Source organism: Hyla sarda, chromosome 4 (assembly GCF_029499605.1).
Source record: "Hyla sarda isolate aHylSar1 chromosome 4, aHylSar1.hap1, whole genome shotgun sequence".
Classification (NCBI taxonomy): Eukaryota; Metazoa; Chordata; class Amphibia; order Anura; family Hylidae; genus Hyla; species Hyla sarda.
This window is the reverse complement of record NC_079192.1, coordinates 119,240,068-119,267,798: the sequence shown is the minus strand read 5'-3', so window position 1 is coordinate 119,267,798 and position 27,731 is coordinate 119,240,068. Positions and strand designations below refer to the sequence as shown.

Sequence of the window (27,731 nt, the reverse complement as noted above, 5' to 3'; positions counted from 1 at the left end):
CTTTCCTCACATCCCCTTGTATTTCCAGAACCGTGACGAAAGCTACAAGGTATCACATTGCATTCCACACAGTGATAATAAACTAAACTGCTAACAAAATGCCAATAAGGAGTGTAGGTTTACTTCCAGCTGCCTAAAAAGTAACCAGTCATCCCTATATACAGAATACAGTCCCTATAAACCCAACAGGTGTCCATGGAACGTCACATCTGCAACACATCACCCACATCCTATACTGCAAAAAAAAAACTCTTCCAGGTATAATGCCACATTAACCCACCCTATGCTGGAGGGAATGAGTGCAGTGTAGGGTTACACTATAGAGGGTGATGGCACACTGGATGGCTGTGGTCACTGGCACACACCCAATCCCCACCTATCCATTCACAGCAGCTCTGGAAGGAGGTATTCTCTCTATGAGGGGGCTGTATCTCAGAGCTGACTTGGGGCTTGGCTTCTGCTGACGTCCTGTGCTTCCCCTTTCCTAGTCATTAAGACTGGAACCCAAACATTTTACTACAGAGCTGCAGAGCCAGTCGCATAGAAGGGTGCCTAGAACATTCCCCTTGTTTCACCCAGAACTGTGAGTATATGAAGTATGCCTTCCCAGATCTTCATCACTGTGCACACTGTGCATTCAGTCTTTTGTACTCAATAGCTGCATGTTCCTCTGGGTACTTGTGTATCCCAATAGATTATCCTACAAATGCTACATTCCGATCATTGTCTCTGATGACAATAGGAATGTTACAGGGAATATACACGTAGATTTACAATGGTCTACAAGCTGTTTCTGTGCTTACATTAGAGTTGATTTTGTTTTATTATGGTAGTGGATTCTGTGATTGTAAATATTGTAGTATTTGTATTATTCTAAACATAATATTTACAAATTCTGTACTTTCTATTTCCATCTAGAAGTAAAGGGCTGGCAATCTGATCTTTTTGTCAATTGATGTCAAATGTATTTGTCTTGAAGTTGGAAAACCGTCTTTAAGTATTTCGGACACAAAAGACGTATTGTCCCCTATAATGCTTTATACAGAGGAGATAATTGTTTCAGGAATTAGGGTGCTGTATCTGATGAACCTTTCATATTGAGGGCTTCAGTTTCTTCAGGCTACTTTTAGATCTTATTTCCCTCTTTCCCACTTTCTCATTGTGAATTGTTTCCTGCGTAAATTTCACCTCCAATTCCAAACAGATGTCAGTTTGGTCGCCCATCGGATGGCAGGACTGTGAGATCGTGTCCCCCTCTGCTGGTGTGACTGGCTGGTGAGGTTTCATGAGTACCACAAGCTATTTCTAGCGATGGGATCACCCACTTTATAAGGGTGCATTCACACCACGTTTTTGCAATACAGTTCCCGTATACGTTTTCAATGTGAAAACCGTACAGAACCGTATTGAAAACCGTGTGCATTGATTCTCCATTGAAAACCGTATGCCAAAAGATGCATCAGGTTGTGTCCGTTTTGCATCCTGTAAGGTTTTGTCAGTTTTTTTTTCCTGTACCCAAAACCGTAGTCTACCACGTTTTTGGTCCGGGTGAAAAACTGTATTAAACCGTATACGTTTTTTTTTTTTAACATGGGAGTCAATGGGAACCGTACAGAACCAGATGTGCATACGGTTCCATCCGGTTTTCACCAAACATTTTTTTCCTTGGAATTTCAATCAAACAAGTGAAACTTTATTCAAAATGGAGTAAAAAGTTAAAAACGTATGCATTTTTTTTCTTAAAAAACGGATGCAACCGGACATCTTTAACTGTATATGGGTTGAAATTTGTACACATCATTTGATACAGTTTTGTCCGGTTTTGAGGAATCCGTTTTTCATCAAAAACCTGATATGGGAACTGTATTGCAAAAACGTGGTGTGAATGCAGCCTAAGAATGTAGTAGACCAGCAATTGCTTTAACCTTACAGGTCTGTAAAGTATAGGCCAGTGGCCTCCAAACTGTGGACCTCTAGATTTTGCAAAACTACAACTCCCAGCAAGCTGGGAGTTGTAGTTTTGCAAAATCTGGAGGCCCACACTTTGCAGACCACTGGTATAGCCTATTCATCTTGAGTGTCTTATTAGAAACTCCCAGTGCAGTTTATCCTGTACATCTCCCAATCCCTATTCTTAAAACAAATGCCATAATACACACTTGACATACTTTATGGGTTAGTAATGTTCTGTTTGTTCTTCGCACTTATGTTCCAACTATAGTAACTCATTAAATCGATATTTTACCTAAGTAAAGAGATCTATTACCTGTGTGCACCCAACTTCCGAAAATACATGTCCATAAAATCCGATCCCTGATTCCTAATATGAAGATGCAGGGAGAGAGGAGATATATATATATATATATATATATATATATATATATATATATATATATATTTATTTACATGAGCGCAAAGTATGGTTGAAAAAGACGTATGTCCATTTAATTCAATCAGGGAGGGGGGATTTACATATGTTTGCCTCAGAGGCGTAAGTTACAAAATGTTTTACAAGGCACCGTGTCTACTGTGCTCCATTTATAATACTGGTGTTTTCTTATGCGGCAGAGGTACCTTTGGGTCCCTTTAGGCATCAGAGCTCCAGTACGACTGCTACCCCCTATAGTTATGATCTTGTCAACATCTATGGTTTAGACATGTTTATAGACTTCTCAATGTAATTTAAAGGGGTACTCCACTGGAAAACATGTTCTTTTAAATCAACTGGTGCCAGAAAGTTAAACAGATTTGTGAGTTACTTCTATTAAAAAATCTTAAACCTTCCAGTACTTATCAGCTGCTGTATGATCCACAGGAAGGTCTTCTCCTTTTGAATTTCCTTTCTGTCTGACCACAAGTGCTCTCTGCTGACACCTCTGTCCATGTCAGGAACTGTCCAGAGCAAGAGATGTTTTCTATGGGGATTTGCTCCTACTCTGGACAGTTCCTAAAATAGACAGAGGTGTCAGCAGAGAGCACTGTGGTCAGGCAGAAAGGAAATTAAAAAAGAAAATAACTTCCTGTGAAGCATACAGCAGCTGATAAGTACTGGAAGGATAAGATTTTTTAATAGAAGTAATTTACAAATCTGTTTAACTTTTTGGCACCAGTTGATTTAAAGAAAATGTTTTCCAGTGGAGCACCCCTTTAAGGACAAGACTTTGCATTTAAAATCTTAAACATTCCAGTACTTATCAGCTGCTGTATGCTCCACAGGAAGTTCTTTTCTTTTTACATTTCTTTTCAGTCTGACCACAGTGCTCTCTGACCAAGAAAAAAACAAAAAAAAAACTGTCATAGATCAGCTCACCATATCTTTATGAACATCAGGCACTGGAGATGAGGTCCGGACACACGAATGCAGGGAATCCCTCTTCCCTGATAGATGCAGACAAGCGGAAAATCAAGCTCACAGAGAAAAAATGATTAAAACTTAATGTTTTATTCATGCACATTAAAAATGGTATTCTGCCGGAGCGGAAAGTGACATGTCACTCAATAAAACACAAGGTCATGACTCAAAGCTTAGGCTCGAAACGCATCAGCATTTCACTCCTTGTGTTTTATTGAGTGACATGTCACTTTCCGCTCCGGCGTAATACCATTTTTAATATGCACAAATTAAGCATTATGTTTTAACCATTTTTTCTCTGGGAGCTGGATCCTTGTTTTTCCACTTGTCTGCACAGTGCTCTCTGCTGACACCTCTGTTCATATCAGGAACTGTCCATAGCAGAGTAGGTTTGCTGTGGCGATTTGCTCCTGCTCTTGACAGTTCCTGACATGGACAGAGGTGTCAGCAGAGAGCACTGTGGAAAGACAGAAAATAAATGTAAAAAGAAAAGAACTTCCCCTGTAGCATACAAATAAAGAATTATAATTGTTATTAATAATAATAATATATAGTGACATATCAATAACTAATGAGTGGATACTTGTAGGTCATATTGTCTTCTAGCCTCTGTCCTTAGATCAGTGCAGCAAGAAGCCAAAGATTACCCCTCTGGTTTCTGTGTGGTAGACTTGTCCTCCCTACTCGTAGTCCAGGGAGGTCTCTTATTTTGGGGATTTTCCCAAACAAGTTTGTAGAGAAGGCAAGTGTTACCAAACAATTCCCACAGAAGTTGGAACCACCAAGATCTGCATTTGGGACCAGATATTAACACTTTTGCAGTGATATAACTAAAGCAGGACTATTGCTCTCTTGTTTTAGTTTTTATTAACCCACTTTTATTAGGCAGTAATTGTTGAAATGATTTCATGAATGGGAATCCTGTATGCCTGGGCTGCATTAGATAGGAGTGGCAGCAAGAGATTGTTCAAACGTTTTGCCCTCTGGAAATAGATGAGTTCATAGCAGATAATTGTAAAAGTACATGATGGCCGAACATCTGCATCGCACTCTAAGGGTTTACGCCAAATCCCTATAATTTCTATCTTTAAAGGATTTTTTTTAGCAGATCATATGTCTAAAGGGGCTTATTTTGGTTCAGAGAACCCGTTCCTCCCATTGAGCTATGTGATCAGAATAGTGTATACTTCCATTAAAGTCAGTAGAAGCCTGTTAATTCTGACTGGTTGGCCTGCAATGCCTTCATATTTTCTTGAGGGTAAAATCTTCATTTTGGTTTCCTACATGACAGCTTATTCTGTCAACTTGACTTTTGGTAACTCACCAAGGGGGGGGGGGGGAGTGTTTATTTATCTGTTTATCTGTTTGTGTGTGTGTATATATATATATATATATAGAGAGAGAGAGAGAGAGAGAGAGAGAGAGAGAGAGAGAGAGAGAGAGAGAGAGAGAGAGAGAGAGAGAGAGAGAGAGAGAGAGAGAGAGAGAGAGAGAGAGAGAGAGAGAGAGAGAGAAAGAGAGAGAGAGATGTATAATAGTTTTTCTTATATAATCAGAAGTTGCAGTGAGACATGGGCACTTGCACTTAAAGGGGGTATCCAGGAAAAAACTTTTTTTTATATATATCAACTGGCTCCAGAAAGTTAATCAGATTTGTAAATTACTACTATTAAAAAATCTTAATCATTTCAATACTTATGAGCTGCTGAAGTTGAGTTGTTCTTTTCTGTCTAAGTGCTCTCTGATGACATGTGTCTCGGGAACCGCCCAGTTTAGAAGCAAATCCCCATAGCAAACCTCTTCTACTCTGTGCAGTTCCCGAGACAAGCAGCGATGTCAGCATCGAGCACTGTTGCCAGACAGAAAAGAACAACTCAACTTCAGCAGCTCATTGAAAGGATTAAGATTTTTTAACAGAAGTAATTTACAAATCTGTTTAACTTTCTGGAACCAGTTGAGATATATATATATATATATATATATATATATATAAAAGTTTTTTCCTGGAATACCCCTTTAATGGGACCAAAGAAGCTCCTGTAAGCCATATGAGGAGACTAGTACTATACATTATACATGATAGCTGGAGGGCCCTGCTATGAGTTCACTGTGTTTTAGTGTTATATCCAAACACTATAGCCTTAAAGGTGTACTGCAGCCATAAATAATAATAGAGATATTGCAGTTCTTGTTGCTTGTTATAATGGAATACACATGACACAATTCCATATCCTTATAGCACTGTCATCTGGAAGCATAGTAATTATGGGAGGGGGTGTTGGGCTGACCTTGATGTGTCAGCCTCTCCACTTAAAATTCCTTAGGAAATAACTATGTTGTGCTGGTTATACATTGGCCAGCTTTATCTTCTTCTGTTTCCTCTTGGTGTATACTTTAGGTCTGCATGTCCTTATCATTATCTAACCCTATTTATGTTGGTGGGAAAGGTAGATATGGTTGTCACATTTCAAACTATTATATAGAACACACTAAGGTGCGCCCATGTTGCTATGAGGATGATGTGGATTACCTTACTGCCTATTAGAATGAACATTCTATATTAGTACTCAGGATTGTTGTATCAGTGAGGGAACTTAACCCCTTAAGGACTCAGGGTTTTTCCGTTTTTGCACTTTCGTTTTTTCCTCCTTACCTTTTAAAAATCATAACCCTTTCAATTTTCCACCTAAAAATCCATATTATGGCTTATTTTTTGCGTCGCCCATTCTACTTTGCAGTGACATTAGTCATTTTACCCAAAAATGCACGGCGAAACGGAAAAAAAAAATCATTGTGCGACAAAATCGAAAAAAAAACGCCATTTTGTAACTTTTGGGGGCTTTCGTTTCTACGCAGTGCATATTTCGGTAAACATTACACCTTATCATTATTCTGTAGGTCCATACGGTTAAAATGATACCCTACTTATATAGGTTTGATTTTGTCGCACTTCTGGAAAAAATCATAACTACATGCAGGAAAATTTATACGTTTAAAAATGTCATCTTCTGACCCCTATAACTTTTTTATTTTTCCATGTATGGGGTGGTATGAGGACTCATTTTTTGCGCCGTGATCTGAAGTTTTTATCGGTATGATTTTTGTTTTGATCGGACTTTTTGATCACTTTTTATTCATTTTTTAATGATATAAAAAGTGACCAAAATACGCTTTTTTGGACTTTGGAATTTTTTTTGCGCGTACGCCATTGACCGTACGGCTTAATTAATGATATATTTTTATAGTTCGGACATTTACGCACGCGGCGATACCACATATGTTTATTTTTTATTTTTTTTACACTGTTTTATTTTTTTTATGGGAAAAGGGGGGTGATTCAAACTTTTATTAGGGAAGGGGTTAAATGACCTTTATTAACACTTTTTTTTTACTTTTTTTTTGCAGTGTTATAGGTCCCATAGGGACCTATAACACTGCACACACTGATCTCTAATGCTGATCACTGGCGTGCATTAACACGCCTGTGATCAGCATTATCGGCGCTTGACTGCTCCTGCCTGGATCTCAGGCACGGAGCAGTCATTCGTCGATCGGACACCGGGGAGGCAGGTAAGAGCCCTCCCGGTGTCCGATCAGCTGTTCGGGACGCCGCGATTTCACCGCGGCGGTCCCGAACAGCCCGACTGAGCAGCCGGGTCACTTTCACTTTCACTTTAGAAGCGGCGGTCAGCTTTGACCGCCGCTTCTAAAGGGTTAATACCGCACATCGCCGCGATCGGCGATGTGTGGTATTAGCCGCGGGTCCCGGCCGTTGATTAGCGCCGGGACCCACGCGATATGATGCGGGATCGCGGCGCGATCCCGCTTCATATCGCGGGAGCCGGCGCAGGACGTAAATATACGTCCTGCGTCGTTAAGGGGTTAAAGGGGTTATCCAGGAAAAAACTTTTTTTTTTATATATCAACTGGCTCCAGAAAGTTAAACGGATTTGTAAATTACTTCTATTAAAAAATCTCAATCCTTTCAGTACTTATGAGCTTCTGAAGTTTAGGTTGTTCTTTTCTGTCTAAGTAATCTCTGATGACACGTATCTCGGGAACCGCCCAGTTTAGAAGAGGTTTGCTATGGGAATTTGCTTCTAAACTGGGCGTTTCCCGAGACACGTGTCATCAGAGAGCACTTAGACAGAAAAGAACAACCTTAACTTCAGAAGCTCATAAGTACTGAAAGGATTAAGATTTTTTAATAGAAGTAATTTACAAATCTGTTTAACTTTCTGGAACCAGTTGATATATAAAAAAAAGTTTTTTCCTGCAATACCCCTTTAAAAAGGGGTTCACCTTAAATCTTATATTGCTCCAACATATTCTGTAGTGCCCAACATAAATCACTTACTTAAATAATATTATTGGAAACCAAATATCTGTGGATTAGTTAAATATCAAAACATGTGGAAGAGCTTCTCTAACAGGGTCAGTGTTAACTGTGGCAATGATATGACTTTGAGGCGACGTTTACATGCCATAATTTCTGCATGGAATTCTGCGTGAAGATTCAGCATGAATTAATAGCCAATACACTTCAATGGGAACACAGCAGAATTTCCTCTGCAGGAATTCCTTTGAAGTGCCCATTTATGCTCCAAACATTGTGTAGTTGTATAGTTCTTTTCACTGACCACATTGCTCTCTGCTAACATCTCTGTTTGTGTCAGGAACTTTGGATTTGCTCCTGCTCTGGACAGTTCCTGACACAGACAGTGGTGTCAGCAGAGAGCACTGTTGTCAGACTGGAAAGACCTACACAACTTCCTCTGGAGCATACAGCAGCTGATAGGTAGTAGAAGGATTAAGATTTTTATATATTTTTTTAAATAGAAGTAATTCACCGTATTTTTCGCCGTATAAGACGCACTTTTTCTACCCCAAAACTGGGGGGAAAAAGTCGGTGCGTCTTATACGGCGAATACACCCCTATCGCGGCGGTCCCTGCGGCCATCAAGGGCCGGGACCTGCGGCTAATACAGGACATCACTGATCGCGGTGATGCCCTGTATTAACCCTTCAGACACGGCGATCAAAGCTGACCACCGCGTCTGAAGGGAAAGTGACACTAACCCGGCTGTTCAGTCGGGCTGTTCGGGACCGCCGCGATTTCACCGCGGCGGTCACGAACAGCCCGATTGAATAGCCGGGTTAGTGCTTACAGGACACCGGGAGGGACCTTACCTGCCTCCTCGGTGTCTTCTCCGTTCAGGGATCCCCTGTATGGCCGGCGCTCTCCTTCCTCGTCATCACGTCGTTGCGTACGTGCGTCGGCGTGCGTAACGACGTGATGACGGCGACGGAGAGCGAGGATACCCGGCCGGCAGCAGAGACGTTCCGGAGCGACGGGGACGCGGCGACAGCGATGGAGCGACATCAGGGCAGCGGTGACGGGTCCAGAGCGGCGGGGACACGTGAGTATTACCTCCTATGCAGTGGTCTTCAATCTGCGGACCTCCAGATGTTGCAAAACTACAACTCCCAGAATGCCCGGACAGCCAACGGGTTACAAATCTTTATTTTTTTTGATTTTGCACCTATAAATTGGGTGCGTCTTATACGCCGGTGCGTCCTATAGGGCGAAAAATACGGTACAAATCTGTTTAACTTTCTTGCACCAGTGATTTGAAAACCTTTTTTCCCCTCCAGAATACCCCTTTCAGGCATTTCCACAGGATATGGTGTACATTTCCAAATTGCAATACTTCTTTTATGGCTGATATATATATTTATATATATATATATATATATATATGTATATATATATATATATATATTTACCAATAGTGGACCGAAAATGCATATTTCTATATCTCTTTAGTAGAAATTGACAAAACACATAGTAAATATGACGTATGTGTTTTTTTTGTATTATCTTTGTTTGCCTTTTGTTCCCTTTTGTGTAGTTGAACTATATTTACAAATCAGGGGTTGACAGTTTTTGCACAGGTTTCGCCAAAACGGTGCATATTTTCTTTTGCTCTGCTTGACTTTACTTGGAGTTGCATTTGCCACAGTTGGGAACTGAATTGAATAATAAGGAGAAAATAAGGAAATATATATATAGAATCCCGAATAGCTCCTTGAAACATTCTTCCAGATTAGTAGCAGCAGGGAATTAATTTTTTTTTTTTTTTCTTGGGGGCTTTGGCCATGAAATTGTTGTATATAACACTTTAGTGTAAGTAAGGAAGAGAAAATAGGGAAAAGCCCAGACCCATACTTACTATTCATTTATAAGGGGTAATGGATTGCTTGTTAGAACTAATGAATGAAAACCCTTTAAGAAGAATGCATATAATGTAAGAAACTGGATCATCTATACGTTACCCTTGAGGTAGACTGGCTGAACATACCCTTTCATTTGTACAGCTGTTGTGGTTTCATTAAAAAACATGTGGGTGGAAGGGTATGCGAAACCTAGTCTACTGATGTTTTTGTTTCTCAGTGAATGTTCTATACTGAATGTTGAGTTAGACCAGTGTTTCCCAACCAGGGTGCCTCCAGCTATTGCAAAACTACATTGGGCATGCTAGGAGTTGTAGTTTTGCAGCAGCTTGAGGCAATCTGGTTGGGAAACACTGACTCCTATGTGCTGTCTCCTGTCTGATAGTACTCCTCTGTGCTGTCTCCTGTCTGATAGGATTCCTCTGTGCTCTCTCCTGTCTGATAGTACTCCTCTTTGCTCTCTCCTTTCTGATAGCACACCTCTGTACTCTCTCCTGTCTGATAGCACTCCTCTGTGCTCTCTCCTGTCTGATAGGACTCCTCCGTGCTCTCTCCTGTCTGATAGGATTCCTCTGTGCTCTCTCCTGTCTGATAGTACTCCTCTGTGCTCTCTCCTTTCTGATAGGACTCCTCTGTGCTCTCTCCTGTCTGATAGCACTCCTCTGTGCTCTCTCCTGTCTGATAGGATTCCTCTGGGCTCTCTCCTGTCTGATAGCACTCCTCTGTGCTGTCTCCTGTCTGATAGGACTCCTCTGTGCTCTCTCCTGTCTGATAGGACTCCTCTGTGGTCTCACCTGTCTGATAGGACTCCTCCGTTCTCTCTCCTGTCTGATAGGACTCCTCTGTGCTCTCTCCTGTCTGATAGGACTCCTCTGTGCTGTCTCCTGTCTGATAGTACTCCTCTGTGCTCTCTCCTGTCTGATAGGACTCCTCTGTGCTCTCCCCTGTCTGATAGGATTCCTCTGTGCTCTCTCCTGTCTGATAGGGCTCCTCTGTGCTCTCTCCTGTCTGATAGTACTCCTCTGTGCTCTCTCCTGTCTGATAGTACTCCTCTGTGCTCACTCCTGTCTGATAGTACTCCTCTGTGCTCACTCCTGTCTGATAGGACGCATCTGTACTCTCTCCTGTCTGATAGGACTCCTCTATGCTCTCTCCTGTCTGATAGGACTTATCTGTGCTCTCTCCTGTCTGATAGGACTTATCTGTGCTCTCTCCTGTCTGATAGGACTTATCTGTGCTCTCTCCTGTCTGATAGGACTTATCTGTGCTCTATCCTGTCTGATAGTACTTATCTGTGCTCTATCCTGTCTGATAGTACTCCTCTATGCTCTCTCCTGTCTGATAGGACTTATCTGTGCTCTCTCCTGTCTGATAGGACTTATCTGTGCTCTATCCTGTCTGATAGTACTCCTCTATGCTCTCTCCTGTCTGATAGGATTTATCTGTGCTCTCTCCTGTCTGATAGGACTTATCTGTGCTCTCTCCTGTCTGATAGGACTTATCTGTGCTCTCTCCTGTCTGATAGCACTCCTCTGTGCTCTCTCCTGTCTGATAGTACTCCTCTGTGCTCTCCCTGTCTGATAGGACTCCTGTACTCTCTCCTGTCTGATAGTACTCCTCTGTGCTCTCTCCTGTCTAATAGTACTCCTCTGTGCTCTCTGCTGTCTGATAGTACTCCTCTATGCTCTCTCCTGTCTAATAGTACTCCTCTGTGCTCTCCCCTGTCTGATAGGACTCCTCTGTACTCTCTCCTGTCTGATAGGACTCCTCTATGCTCTCTCCTGTCTGATAGGACTTATCTGTGCTCTCTCCTGTCTGATAGGACTTATCTGTGCTCTCTCCTGTCTGATAGGACTTATCTGTGCTCTCTCCTGTCTGATAGGACTTATCTGTGCTCTATCCTGTCTGATAGTACTTATCTGTGCTCTATCCTGTCTGATAGTACTCCTCTATGCTCTCTCCTGTCTGATAGGACTTATCTGTGCTCTCTCCTGTCTGATAGGACTTATCTGTGCTCTATCCTGTCTGATAGTACTCCTCTATGCTCTCTCCTGTCTGATAGGATTTATCTGTGCTCTCTCCTGTCTGATAGGACTTATCTGTGCTCTCTCCTGTCTGATAGGACTTATCTGTGCTCTCTCCTGTCTGATAGCACTCCTCTGTGCTCTCCCTGTCTGATAGGACTCCTGTACTCTCTCCTGTCTGATAGTACTCCTCTGTGCTCTCTCCTGTCTAATAGTACTCCTCTGTGCTCTCTCCTGTCTGATAGTACTCCTCTGTGCTCTTTCCTGTCTGATAGTACTCATCTGTGCTCTCTCCTGCCGCCTGATAGGACATAGGAGTGCTAGCCAACCCTCACATACTGAACTTTGTCCATGCTTGTGCTTCAGCTTGGAGAAAGCATGATTTTATAAGCCATGAGTTCCATAAAAAGAAAAAAAAATCTTATGAAGTATATTAGAAAGGTTAATGTTTTGCCAAGATGTACAACATATAAAACGTTTTTGAATCTTACAGTGCCCATTTAATATTTTTCCCATCAGGTTTCAGTTTATGCCATGTTATTAAATATGAAGGTGTTTGGTCATGGAGTAATCACACTTTTTACAATCCTGAAATAAAATAAAATGGAGAAATCTGTGCCAGACGTAGCTTCCATTTAATACCATTTTTGGAAGCTGCAGTAGATGTTCCATTTCATGGTTGTCTCTCATTTTCCCACTGCCCTTGGGGTCTTTATTGTCTATTATATCTTCCATTTTCAGCTGAATCGCTTTAGTGTTCATCTTCTTCACATACTCTGAACTTTGTGACAACATTTTTCCTTAGTGTTAGATTCATTCTAGGGATCCGCTGTCTTTTAGCGGAACAACCGCTAAGTCGAGATCCTTAAGTTAATGGGGCACAATGTTTTGTGTACATAAGTCAGTGAAAGAGCATTGGAACAGAAATACTCTCTTCAGTTCTGTAAAGGGCTTCTTAGAGGGTTTCATTGCCGTCTGCTTCTTGTCAGTAATGCAGTGCACATGATGAGAACATGTTGGATACACCCTTCCAGGTTATAACCTTCTCTAGTAACAAAAAAAAGAAAAAGATTTAGTATTGAAATGTGTAGAAGTGACATCATCGCAGTTGACTTGAGTTAAATGTGGTTGCACATGTGTTAAGATTGTAGGATTGTAAGTCTGAGAGGTTTATTTACAGCGTATTTAGGTTTAATGTGTCATTTAGCAGTTAAGGAATTTTGATTGACAGTCGGGGCAGAGCCAGAGGGTGAATATATAAATACATATGAGACCTGTTAGCTCATCTGGTAGATACTGTAATCCAGGTGTTATATTATAACTCTACTCTAAGTTGCACACTAATTTTTATTAATGCCACTGGGTATAATGGTCCTTACCTGGGATATCCTTTAAAGGACCTTTGACCACTGGCTACATTTTTGATTTTCTCATTTTTGACAGCAAGTTCATTTGTAGATTCAGCAATATATGTCTTAAAGCAGTGCGTACAAACCAAAGAGGACCATACAAAAGGCAGAAGTTTGTAGCTGCCTGCTATAGACCACTGTGACAGTACACGTATTGATTCCGAACTCCCAGAGCCAAGAATGACTCAATTGTTGGTCTACATTGACCTGATCATTATGAAGAACTGTAAATGAAAAGTCCAGGTGTTTCCCATATAGCAGCTAGGGACAAATTGTGTGACTAATTATTACTATGTAATGTGTCTTACAAGGGGGGGGGGGGGTGCAGATGAATAGGCTGACAAATTAGTAACTAGAACATGTTTTTGCCTTAATTTGTTGGGGAACCCTTTAATTTTCTAGTCTTTAAAGAATGTAAATGCATAGCTACTGGCCTTGTTCTTCTACATTCAATGTATGTAAACATTGGACAGGAATCTGCTCCCAGACATCAAAGTTATAGAACGGTGTCTGAGTATGTCAACCAAACACTTCCATATTTGTATCAGTTTCTATTAAACCAAGAAGAGTCCTTTTACATGGGTTTACAGGAGCTAGTCAAAAGTTGCCAATTTGGTGATCGGTGCTTGTTTGCCGAGCCCTTATAAAGCTCGATTAATTGTGACTGGATTGTTTGTCCCATTAAATTCATCACTATTGGCCGCACACACCCTGTTTACATACCCTGTTTCCTAGGTACACTCATTTGTCCAATAATCGGCCCATGTAAAAGGGCTTTGAAGTGCAACTGTCACCTTCTTCCTACAAGGTATGAAGGCGTAGGAGGACATAGGGAGAGCAAGCAGGTGGTACTTTTGTTTCCTTAGCCTGTGGTGTTAATGTTTTTATCCAGGCTGCTTTGTATTTCCCAGCCCTGACCCGCACGATTGACATATAGGGCTCCATGCTGGAAGCCCGTCAGGTTGGGAAGGAGGCTTGCCCCCGAAGAGTCAGATGGCCCCTTCGACCATTTGGTTAAAATACAACACAGCGCAAATATAAGTTTACAAGCTACAGGGAAAGAAAACAAAGGTACCATCTGTTAGTGCATGCATTTCTGTACTTCATACAGAGTGGACAGTTGCCCTTAAAGAGTCATTTTCTATAGAGAACTCATTCCTCTGTGTAGTTAAAGGAGTACTTTGGCAAAAATTATTTCTGCAACAATATACCCCAGCTGCCTGCGTGAAAAAATCTCACTCCTACACTCCTTTACTCACCCCTGCACTCTCCCCGATACCTCGGCCTCCGGTACGATCCTCTTCCTGGTTCTGGGGGCTGGGATTTCTAAAATGAAGGCATCCTTTGCATGTTGTTCAAATAATGCTTTTCACTGGTGTACCCCTTTAAATCGGTTATCTAGAATTTGAAAAAGTTAGTGCTTTATTTCAGAGCCAGCACCACTCTTGTCCTCAGCTTGTGTGTGATATTGCAGCTCAGTTCCATTAAAGTGAATGGGGTCACCATGAGAAAAGGTGGGACACTGTTTGTTAAAGAAAGCAGCCATGTTTATCTCATATTATATAACCCTGTAATTAAATATTCTATAGTACAGTACATATGACATACTCTATGGATGTTATACCTATTGTCTGTTTAAACTATTAAATTATTTGCATGATGGTCATAAAAATAAATATAATACAGTGTGTTTAATACGTTTAAACCAATGGAACAGATCGGTCTGAAACACTTATTAAAGGGGTACTCCAGTGGAAAACATTTTTTTTTTTATCAGCTGGTGCGAGAAAGTTAAACAGAATTGTAAATTACATTTATATCTTAATCCTTCCAGTACTTATCAGATCTTTTATTTTTGCATTTATTTTCTGTTAGACCACAGTGCTCTCTGCTGACACCTCTGTCCATGTCAGGAACTGTCCAGAGTAGGAGCAAATCCCCATAGCAAACCTCTTCTGCTCTGGACAGTTCTTGACATGGACTGAAGTGTCAGCAGAGAGCACTGTGGTCATACTGAAAAGAACAACTCAACTTCCTCTGGAGCATATAGCAGCTGATAAGTACTGGAAGGCTTAGGTTTTTTTTCTAGAAGTAATTTTCAAATCTGTTTAACTTTCTGGAGCCAGTTGATATGAATTTTTTTTTTTTCCCACTGCAGTACCCCTTTAATGGTATTTATGTTACTTTTAGTTATATAGACTAATAAACATTGCATGTTAACTCTCTGTTTTGTGTTTCTTAACAGAGACTCTTCATCTGAAGCACGGGCCTGTTGATCCACCATGCAGACAGGAATAGCTGTCTTCCTCGTACTAGTTGGCACTTGTCACTGCCTTCCTTTTTATAATGGTTTCTTCTATGACCATATCCTCAATAACAAATCTGGAAACGGCAATGGAGACGGTATGAATCTTAGGAACATTGCATGAGTGAATTATGTCTTATCACATAAAAACTTGCTATTGTGACTGTTTTGCCAAGTAGATTGAATATACATATGTTGAATATACATATGCTAATGTACTGTAAGCACAGTAGGTAGCACTAAAACTATGACAATGTTCAAGCAAGTATATCTAGTACAGAATACAATTCTAAGATCCTAGGTAAGGAAATGATTACTAGAAGTGCCGACTTGGGTGTTTTGATGCACTTTATGAAATTACATTAAAAAGAACCTTTAAGAAAGCCTTAATTACTGAGACAAAATAGGTTAGATTATAACCCACTGATAATATAAAGCCCCATATGCACAGCCACAGTATACATTATTGTTTTTCAACAGAGCTGGATTTTGGTACTCACAGAAGTGTATGAGGCCTGTACCTCCATTATCCTACTGTGCCTCCATATTGTTTCTCATAAAAGGTGCTCTCTGCTAATAGCATGGCTTCTAATGCGTAATACTACTGAATTTCAGTGGCAGAACTTCTGCTCTTGAAATTCCACCACCCAAAAATGTTTTTAATTAATACTGTGAGAATACATTGGGGTCTTCGGGGATCTTCAATGTCTGTGTGGTCCTAGTGCCGACTAAACCTAGCCTTAGACTCATATTCCTTTGAACCCCGAGTCTAGCAGTCACCCCTCATTTTTCAAATAAAGTTCCCTCCCATCAGACTATTTTATGTAAAGTGCAACAATAGAGTAACAGGGTCACAGCATTTAAGGAGACTGTGGGTAAAGGATACAATTTATAAAATATAAAATTTATTTACTTAAATACAATAAAGACCAAACCATAGAGCCCTTGTGGCGGGCTAGGCAATTACTAAAATAAGAATAAATGACAATAAAGATTTTTCAGGAATGGACAAAAAAAAAAACACAAACTATATTTACTCTCACTCTGAGAGACCGTTCTGGAGAAATCTTATAAAAGGCTAAATGATCTGTGTGAACTTTTTTTTTTTTTTACAGATATTAGTGTATGCATTTATATCTTTATCTTCATTTATTCCTATTTTAGTAAACTAGTGTTGCTTGCGAATATTTTTTTTTTTTCACAGTACACATCACAGTGATCATCCCTCTCTGCTTCCAGCTTATGTGGTGTAAAGAAGGCTCTAATACTACTGTGTGAGACTGGCGTATGAATTTTCGCAAATTTTTGCATATGCAAATTTTCGTTTATGCTATTTTTTGCAAATACTAATTTTCGCATATGCGAATTTTCGCATGTGCGAAAAAAAACGCGCAAATTACGAATATGCAAATTTAGCAAATATATGAGGAATATTCATCCATATATTCTCGAAATATCACGAATTCGAATATGGCCTATGCCGCTCAACACTATAGTAAACTGCCTAGCCAGCCATAAGGGTCCTGTGGCTTGGTCTTTATTGTATTTAAGTAAATAAATTGTATCTTTTATTACTATACAGATGGCAACACTTGTTTTATAACATTATGTATTGTTACCCAGACAACAACGCTTATAGACATTGGCCCTCATTTACTATTGTAAACCCGACCTCTTTTGTCGGGTTTTTTTGTCGCATATTTGTCTGCGCCATGTCGCAGACATCGTGCGCCAGTCTGCGACACGATGCAACATTTTTTCCCGACGGACCCGATGTGGATTCTCCCAAACCCGAAAAAGGGGCGTAACCCGACATTTCTGAGCTTTCCCACGTATTTATTAAGGTTTCCAACCCGAATTTGTTGTATTGTTGTGGATTTTTTCCCGAGAGCTCAGAGGAGTTGGAAACCAAAACCAACAATACCCACGTGCGACAAACAGGATGCGACGTAATAATAAATACCAGGGGAAAAAAGCAGTCGGGTAAGAAAGCAAGATAGACTTACAACCCGATTTTCTTAGTAAATGAGGGCCATTATCTATTTCATTACATCTGAGCCATTAGATTCACTATACATTATCCATTCATTTATATAATTTTATTTACCGTATTTTTCGCCGAATACACACATCTATCACGGTGGTCCCTGCGGCCATCAACGGCCGGGACCCGCGGCTAATACAGGACATCACCGATCGCGGTGATGCCCTGTATTAACCCTTCAGATGCGGCGATCAAACCTGACGCGTCTGAAGGGAAAGTGACACTAACCCGGCTGCTCAGTCGGGCTGTTCGGGACCGCCGCGGTGAAATTGCGGCGTCCCGAACAGCTTACAGGACACCGGGAGGGACCTTACCTGTCTCCTCGGTGTCTGCTCCGTGTCGGGATCCCCTGCATGGCCGGCGCTCTCCTTCAACGTCATCCCTTCATCCAATAGGAGCGGAGTGCGTAGCGGCGTGATGACGGCGACGGAGAGCGTGGATCCCGGGGAAGAAGACGTCCGGAGCGTCGGGGACACCACGGGAACGCGGCGATGGAGCGACATCCAGGGCAGCGGTGACGGGTCCGGAGTGGCGGGGACACGTGAGTATTACCTCCTATCCAGTGGTCTTCAACCTGCGGACCTCCAGATGTTGCAAAACTACAACTCCCAGCATGCCCGGACAGCCAACGGCTGTCCGGGCATGCTGGGAGTTGTAGTTTTGCAACATCTGGAGGTCCGCAGGTTGAAGATCACTGTTGGGTTCAGAATCTTTTTTTTTCCAGATTTTGCACCTTTAAAATTGGGTGCGTCTTATATGCTGGTGCGTCCTATAGGGCGAAAAATACGGTATTTATTTTTCATAAGTTTTGACAGTTTATCATTATTGGTATCATTATTTATATCTTTATTTCTATTTTCTCGTTGGATTGAGTGCAGACATAATGTTAATGAAGACACTTCACAGTTCTTCTACATAAGGATGACATATTCTTCTGATGCTTGTAGTTCCATATACTGTATAAAAAGCCAATACCTAAAAAGGATAAAACAATAAATATGAAAATGTAACCAAAGCGCGAGCATATTACGTCCCCGAGCAGGGTATCCTTCAATGCTTTGATTCTGTTACTCTATTGTTGTTACTTTTTCTACTTTTTAAGACTGGCTACCCAAATGGTCACAGGAGGAATCGAGTGCTGTATCTTCTCTACATTGAACAGTAAGGTACATATAGTCAAACAAATAGTAATTTGGTTGACTATCTGCAATAATATCTTAGTAACAGGTGATGTAGAATCAGGGCATCAGAGGCTTCAACATTTTTTAAAGGGGTACTCCGGTGAAAACCTTTTTTCTTCTAAATCAACTGGTGGCAGAAAGTTAAACATATTTGTAAATTACTTCTATTAAAAAATCTTAATCCTTCCTGTACTTATTAGCTGCTGAATACTACAGATGAAATTCTTTTCGGAATGCTCTCTGATGACATCACGAACACAGTTCTCTCTGCTGACCTTTATTATCATAATAATAATGCTTTATTTATAATTGTCCTTAGTGGGATTTGAACCCAAGTCCCCAGCACTGCAAGGCAGCAGTGCTAACCACTGAGCCACCATGCTGCCCTTAGCTTACATCTGCTATGCATGGTTGCTAAAATGGACAGAGATGTCAGCAGAGAGCACTGTGCTCCTGATGTCATCAGTGTTCCAAAAAGAAAGGAATTTCCTCTGTAGCATTCAGCATCTAATAAGTACTGGAAGGATTAAGATTTTTAATAGAAGTAATTTACAAATATGTTTAACTTTCTGCCACCAGTTGATTTAAAAGAAAAAAGGTTTTCACCGGAGTACCCCTTTAAAGGTGTGTTCACATGTTGCAGAATGTAACTTTCCTATTAAAGTTAATTGGGAAACCTGCAGCTTGTAAGCATGTTACTTCCCAGCATATGTGGGGTATATATCCAGATACATAGATACTTAAGTGTTTGGGTCCAGGTGATTTCTCTCTTCATTCTGTATTGAATAGTTTTTTATGGTATTTTTTGTTTTGTTTCATATTTATTTTTATTGGTCAATATTTACACCCCATTATTTACAAACAGGGTGCATTGTTTATTTTCTGATTGTATTTTGCTTGTGTTGAGAGCAGCCATGTCATTATATTGCGTCTAGGCTTTTCACTGTAGTATTTGTATGTTTGGCATCAGCTTTTTTGACTGAAGACAGATGATGCCCAGCACTTTGAAGGGCAGAGGTAAAAATCTAAGTATTGCACAAATGCTTGGAAAGTGCAAAAGTATGTGAAAAATATATCTGTTTGTTCTTTTGTCTTTATTAAAAAAATAATAGAGTATGATTCCAACAATCTGGAAATCATCATGTACAGGTGTAAGATTATCAGAGGGGCGTCCAGCAACCAAAGTAACAGATAATGTTTGTCCCAAAATGCCAAAATAACATGTATGCTGTGGCGTATGTATAGGGGGTGAAGATGTAGCTGTAGCCCCTAGGCCCTGATACTGCATAAGAAGATATTTCTGAGTATCCTATAAATACTCTTTATTAGAGCAGTCTGTCTCATACCTCATATTCCTAGATATTACTAACATGCTCATTCAACTCAACCTGTTATGGTGTCGCTTATCTTCTGAAAGCCAAAAGTATTGCACATATTAAAGCCCAATCTGTTTCCTGTTTCTCCATCTCCACTTATTTAAGAAATTGACAAATATTGAGGCGGCAATACGCAAATGTTGGCTAAATAAGCTAATCTCTGCAGAATTGACTGGCATGAAAGGCGAAACACACATGGCCGGCATATGGTCTGTCTCATGTCTCATATTCTTAGATATAACTAACATGCCCATGCAACTCAACCATGTTATTTCTATGATGACACTTATACCAAGTGCCAAAAGTTCTAGACACATAACCCAATCTGTTTGCCGTTTCTCCTTCTTCCACCCTGTCAACAAAGTGATACATCTTAAGGTTGCCATACACATTAGCTACATTTTGGATTGACCAGTCAGTTTATAAAGAATCATCTGAGCAGCTGGTGTGTGTATGAGTCTCCTGCCTCTTACCCATTGGTAAATTTGATGGGTAAGAAGGATCAGACATGTTAGATTACAGCCGCTGACAGAGAGCCCATCTTCTCAATGAATGAAAAAACATACCTGAATTTATTATATTCTGAGCATGCAAGTTTATGATGGAGTCAAGAGGAATGGTTGTCAGCTGAACAAGCATTTGTTCACAGTAATCTTAAATAATAATAATATTCTAACGTAATACACAAAATAGGGATGTGTCAGATTGCGGGGGTTCGACTCCCCCATGGAATCCCCCATGATCTCGAGAACGGAGACCCAAGTCTTACCTTGGAATGAAGCAGCAAGTTAAGCATGTTTGTCACCACTCCATTCATAGTCTATGGAGCTGTCTGAGATTGAAGTGCAGGCTATAGTTGTCAGCTTAATAGACAATGAGAGCCACAATGCATATGAGTGACTTGTAAATCTGTTCTTAGGCAGGACTTGGAACCCAGTTGTCTATATCACAGGGTGTTCCCCCTGCAATCTGACACTGAACCCCTATCCTGTGGATAATTAATATGTGTTTTAAGTTTGAATACCCCTTTAAACATATTACCTTTTTTAGTTCAACCTATGTGCCACCTACAAGTTTTTTCATTATATTACTAGCTGAGTACCCGGCGTTGCCCGGTTTTTCCTTCCTCATCCTTGTTGGGGAGGAAAATAAACAAAGGAGGAAGCTTTTGACTTCATATCTCGTCCTCATATATTGCTGTCATATCCCAACCTCATATCCCGTCCTCATACCCCAACCTCCTATCCCGACCTCCTATCCCGTCCTCCTATCCAGTGCTCCTATCCCGTCCTCCTATCCTGACCTCCTATCCTGACCTTCTATCCCATCCTCCTATCTCGTGCTCCTTTCTCGTCCTCATATTCCGATCTCCTATCCCATCCACCTATCCCGTCCTCCTATCCCGACCTCCTATCCTGTCCTCCTATCCCGTCCTCCTATCCAGTCCTCCTTTCTCATCCTCATATCTCGACCTCCTATCCCGTCCTCCTATCCCATCCTCCTTTCTCGTCCTCATATCCCAACCTCCTATCCCGTCCTCCTATCCTATCCTCCTTTCTCGTCCTCATATCCCGACCTCCTATCCCATCCTCCTTTCTCGTCCTCATATCCCAACCTCCTATCCCGACCTCCTATCCCATCCTCCTATCCCGTCCTCCTATCCCTTCCTCCTATCCTCTCCTCCTATCCCGACCTCCTATCCCGTTATCCTATCCCATCCTCCTTTCTCATCCTCATATCCCGACCTCCTATCCCGACCTCCTATCCCGTACTCCTATCCCATCCTCCTATCCCGTCCTCCTATCTCATCCTCCTATCTCGACCTCCTATCCCGACCATCCTGTCCTCCTATCTCGACCTCCTATCTCGACCTCCCATAGCGTCCTCATATCCTGACCTGTAATATGTGTACCAGGTATTGAAATATCTCCAGCCGTACGGAAGTCATGTGGGAACATGTGTTTCCCATTGATTTGCATTAGACGTTAAACAAAAATCCCGGCCCTCACAAATGGGGATAGTTAAGGGTTAAATTAACTATCCTATATTTTAAGCAGACATATAAGTAACATGTGACCAAGTATTATTGAAATATCTCCAGCCGTTTGGAAGTTATGAAGTAACATATATTTCTCATAGACTTGTATGGGACTTTAAACATAAACCTGGCAAATGGGGGTGAGTAAGGGTTAAATCACCTACCCTATGTTTGTTGCTGACATATAAGTAACATGTGTGCCAAGTTTCATGTTAATATCTTTAGCCGTTTGGAAGTTTTTGTGGAACATACATACATACATACATACACGTTGAGTTTTATATATACAGTATAGATATTGAGTTTCCTTCAGTTCTCAAGTTATAAATGTTATATTTCCATGTGTTTATTATAAAAGTTTGTTCACTTTTAATAATTTTATTTATTTATTTAGCAAATTTGCCAAATGCTTTGTTACTTTCTGGCTAATATGCAGCCTCTAACACAACAATAAATGTCACGATTCGGCTGGCAAGAGGTGGATCCTCTGTGCCAGAGAGGGATTGGCGTGGACCGTGCTAGTGGACCGGTTCTAAGTTACTACTGGTATTCACCAGAGCCCGCCGCAAAGCGGGATGGTCTTGCAGCGGCGGTAGTAACCAGGTCGTATCCACTAGCAACGGCTCAACCTCTCTGACTGCTGAAGATAGGCGCGGTACAAGGGAGTAGACAAGAGCAAGGTCGGACGTAGCAGAAGGTCGGGGCAGGCAGCAAGGATCGTAGTCAGGGGCAACGGCAGGAGGTCTGGAACACAGGCTAGGAACACACAAGGAAACGCTTTCACTGGCACGATGGCAACAAGATCCGGCGAGGGAGTGCAGGGGAAGTGAGGTATACATAGGGACAGGTGAACACACTAATTAGAACAACTGCGCCAATCAGGGGCGCAGTGGCCCTTTAAATCGCAGAGACCCGGCGCGCGCGCCCCCTAGGGAGCGGGGCCGCGCGCGCCGGGACAGGACTGACGGAGAGCGAGTCAGGTACGGGAGCCGGGGTGCGCATCGCGAGCGGGCGCCACCCGCATCGCGAATCGCATCCCGGCTGGAGGCGGTATCGCAGCGCACCCGGTCAGTGGATCTGACCGGGGCGCTGCAGTAGCGAGGATGTTGCGAGCGCTCCGGGGAGGAGCGGGGACCCGGAGCGCTCGGCGTAACAGTACCCCCCCCTTGGGTCTCCCCCTCTTCTTGGAGCCTGAGAACCTGAGGACCAGACTTTTGTCTAGGATATTGTCCTCAGGTTCCCAGGATCTCTCTTCAGGACCACAGCCCTCCCAATCAACCAAAAAAAAAGTTTTCCCTCTGACCTTCTTGGAGGCCAGTATCTCCTTTACGGAGAAGATGTCAGAAGAACCGGAAACAGGAGTGGGAGAGACAAGTTTGGGAGAGAAACGGTTGATGATGAGTGGTTTAAGAAGAGAGACGTGAAAGGCATTAGGAATACGAAGAGAAGGAGGAAGAAGAAGTTTGTAAGAGACAGGATTAATTTGGCACAAGATTTTGAAAGGACCAAGATAGCGTGGTCCCAATTTGTAGCTGGGGACACGGAAGCGGACATATTTAGCGGAGAGCCATACCTTGTCTCCGGGAGAAAAAATGGGGGGAGCTCTTCTTTTCTTATCGGCAAACTTTTTCATGCGAGATGAAGCCTGTAAGAGAGAATTTTGGGTCTCTTTCCATATGGTGGAAAGATCACGAGTTACTTCATCCACAGCGGGCAAACCAGAGGGCAAGGGAGTAGGGAGGGGGGGAAGAGGGTGACGGCCGTACACCATGAAAAATGGGGATTTGGAAGAAGATTCAGAGACTCTGAAGTTGTACGAGAATTCGGCCCATGGTAGAAGATCTGCCCAGTCATCCTGGCGGGAGGAAACAAAATGCCGTAAATAGTCACCCAGGACCTGGTTAATTCTTTCTACTTGCCCATTGGATTGAGGATGATAAGCAGAAGAGAAGTTTAATTTAATCTTGAGTTGTTTACAGAGAGCCCTCCAGAATTTTGACACGAATTGGACCCCTCTATCCGAGACGATCTGCGTGGGCAAACCGTGAAGACGAAAAATGTGTACAAAAAATTGTTTTGCCAACTGAGGCGCTGAAGGAAGACCAGGAAGAGGAATAAAATGTGCCATCTTGGAAAATCGATCAACAACCACCCAAACAACAGTGTTGCCACGGGATGGGGGTAAGTCAGTAATAAAGTCCATACCAATCAGAGACCAAGGCTGTTCGGGGACAGGCAGAGGATGAAGGAGACCAGCAGGCTTCTGGCGAGGAGTCTTATCCCGGGCACAGACAGTGCAGGCCCGCACAAAATCAACAACATCCGTCTCCAGAGTCGGCCACCAATAGAAACGAGAGATGAGTTGCAAGGACTTTTTGATGCCCGCATGGCCAGCGAGGTGGGAGGAATGACCCCATTTGAGGATTCCGAGGCGTTGGCGTGGAGAAACGAAGGTCTTCCCTGGAGGAGTTTGCCTGATGGAGGCTGGAGAAGTGGAGATCAGGCAGTCAGGAGGAATGATGTGTTGCGGAGAGAGCTCTACTTCCGAGGCATCCGAGGAACGAGAGAGAGCATCGGCCCTAATGTTCTTGTCGGCAGGGCGAAAATGAATTTCAAAATTAAAACGGGCAAAGAACAGGGACCACCTGGCCTGGCGAGGATTCAGCCGTTGGGCAGACTGGAGATAGGAGAGATTCTTGTGATCGGTGTAAATGATAACTGGAAATTTTGATCCCTCCAGCAGATGCCTCCATTCCTCCAGTGCTAATTTAATGGCCAGTAGCTCTCGATCCCCGATGGAGTAGTTCCTCTCCGCCGGAGAGAAGGTCCTAGAAAAAAAACCACAAGTAACAGCATGCCCGGAAGAATTTTTTTGTAGAAGGACCGCTCCAGCTCCCACTGAGGAGGCATCAACCTCCAATAGGAAGGGTTTAGATGGGTCAGGTCTGGAGAGCACGGGAGCAGAAGAAAAGGCAGACTTGAGCCGTTTAAAAGCGTCTTCCGCTTGAGGAGGCCAGGACTTAGGATTGGCATTCTTCTTGGTTAAAGCCACGATAGGAGCCACAATAGTGGAAAAATGTGGAATAAATTGTCTGTAATAATTGGCGAACCCCAAAAAACGTTGGATAGCACGAAGTCCGGAGGGGCGTGGCCAATCTAAGACGGCAGAGAGTTTATCTGGATCCATTTGTAGTCCCTGGCCAGAGACCAAGTATCCTAGGAAAGGAAGAGATTGACATTCAAACAGACATTTCTCCATTTTGGCATAAAGTTGATTGTCTCGAAGTCTCTGAAGAACCATGCGGACATGCTGGCGGTGTTCTTCTAAGTTGGCAGAAAAAATCAGAATATCGTCCAGATACACAACAACACAGGAATATAAGAGATCACGAAAAATTTCATTAACAAAGTCTTGGAAGACGGCAGGGGCGTTGCACAGGCCAAAGGGCATGACCAGATACTCAAAGTGTCCATCTCTAGTGTTAAATGCAGTTTTCCATTCGTCCCCCTCCCTGATGCGGATGAGATTATAAGCACCTCTTAAGTCCAGTTTGGTAAAGATGTGGGCACCTTGAAGGCGATCAAAGAGTTCTGAGATAAGAGGTAGAGGGTAGCGATTCTTTACCGTGATTTTATTAAGTCCGCGATAGTCAATGCAAGGACGTAAGGAGCCATCTTTTTTGGACACAAAGAAGAATCCAGCTCCGGCAGGAGAGGAGGATTTGCGGATAAACCCCTTTTTTAAATTTTCCTGGATGTATTCAGACATAGCAAGAGTCTCTGGGGCGGACAGAGGATAAATTCTGCCCCGGGGTGGAGTAGTGCCCGGGAGGAGGTCAATAGGACAGTCATAAGGCCTGTGAGGGGGTAAAGTCTCAGCTTGTTTTTTGCAAAATACGTCAGCATAGTCCATATAAGCCTTAGGGAGACCGGTTACAGGGGGAACCACAGGGTCACGGCAGGGAGTACTGGGAACCAGTTTAAGACAGTCCTTGAAACAAGAAGTACCCCAGCTCTTGATCTCTCCTGTGGACCAATCAAGGGTTGGGGAATGGCGTTGAAGCCATGGTAGTCCAAGGAGAATTTCGGAAGTGCAATTGGAGAGGACCAAAAACTCAATTTTTTCGTGATGAGGTCCGATGCACATTAGGAGGGGCTCCGTGCGGTAACGTACGGTACAGTCCAATCTTTCATTGTTAACACAATTGATGTAGAGGGGTCTGGCGAGACTGGTCACCGGGATGTTGAACCTGTTGATGAGAGAGGCCAAAATAAAATTTCCTGCAGATCCGGAATCCAAGAAGGCCATAGTAGAGAAGGAGAAGGTAGAGGCAGATATCCGCACAGGCACAGTAAGGCGTGGAGAAGCAGAGTTGACATCAAGAACTGTCTCACCTTTGTGCGGAGTCAGCGTACGTCTTTCCAGGCGGGGAGGACGGATAGGACAATCCTTCAGGAAGTGTTCGGTACCGGCACAGTACAGGCAAAGATTCTCCATGCGGCGTCGTGTCCTCTCTTGAGGTGTCAAGCGAGACCGGTCAACTTGCATAGCCTCCACGGCGGGAGGCACAGGAACGGATTGCAGAGGACCAGAGGAGAGAGGAGACGGGGAGAAAAAACGCCTCGTGCGAACAAAGTCCATATCCTGGCGGAGCTCCTGACGCCTTTCGGAAAAACGCATGTCAATGCGAGTGGCTAGATGAATGAGTTCATGCAGGTTAGCAGGAATTTCTCGTGCGGCCAGAACATCTTTAATGTTGCTGGATAGGCCTTTTTTAAAGGTCGCGCAGAGGGCCTCATTATTCCAGGATAGTTCGGAAGCAAGAGTACGGAATTGTATGGCGTACTCGCCAACGGAAGAATTACCCTGGACCAGGTTCAGCAGGGCAGTCTCAGCAGAAGAGGCTTGGGCAGGTTCCTCAAAGACACTTCGAATTTCCGAGAAGAAGGAGTGTACAGAGGCAGTGACGGGGTCATTGCGGTCCCAGAGCGGTGTTGCCCATGACAGAGCTTTCCCAGACAGAAGGCTGACTACGAAAGCCACCTTAGACCTTTCAGTAGGAAACTGGTCCGACATCATCTCCAAGTGCAGGGAACATTGTGAAAGAAAGCCACGGCAAAACTTAGAGTCCCCATCAAATTTATCCGGCAAGGATAGTCGTAGGCCGGAAGCGGCCACTCGCTGCGGAGGAGGTGCAGGAGCTGGCGGAGGAGATGATTGCTGAAGCTGTGGTAGTAGCTGCTGTAGCATCACGGTCAGTTGAGACAGCTGATGGCCTTGTTGCGCTATCTGTTGTGACTGCTGGGCGACCACCGTGGTGAGGTCGGCGACAACTGGCAGTGGAACTTCAGCGGGATCCATGGCCGGATCTACTGTCACGATTCGGCTGGCAAGAGGTGGATCCTCTGTGCCAGAGAGGGATTGGCGTGGACCGTGCTAGTGGACCGGTTCTAAGTTACTACTGGTATTCACCAGAGCCCGCCGCAAAGCGGGATGGTCTTGCAGCGGCGGTAGTAACCAGGTCGTATCCACTAGCAACGGCTCAACCTCTCTGACTGCTGAAGATAGGCGCGGTACAAGGGAGTAGACAAGAGCAAGGTCGGACGTAGCAGAAGGTCGGGGCAGGCAGCAAGGATCGTAGTCAGGGGCAACGGCAGGAGGTCTGGAACACAGGCTAGGAACACACAAGGAAACGCTTTCACTGGCACGATGGCAACAAGATCCGGCGAGGGAGTGCAGGGGAAGTGAGGTATACATAGGGAGTGCA

At 43.0% G+C, this 27,731-nt stretch overlaps 1 protein-coding gene across 1 annotated transcript in view; it reads left to right on the top strand.

Annotated features, from left to right (window-relative positions):
• Nucleotides 1-449: 449 nt before the first annotated feature.
• Nucleotides 450-27,731, top strand: part of HAPLN3 (hyaluronan and proteoglycan link protein 3) — a 62,854-nt gene continuing 35,572 nt past the window's right edge. Inside the window, exons 1-2 of the mRNA XM_056571916.1 lie at nt 450-583; nt 15,265-15,422. Coding sequence (XP_056427891.1) covers nt 15,302-15,422 — 121 coding nt within the window. The 5' untranslated portion in view covers nt 450-583; nt 15,265-15,301. The remainder of the gene's footprint in view (nt 584-15,264; nt 15,423-27,731) is intronic.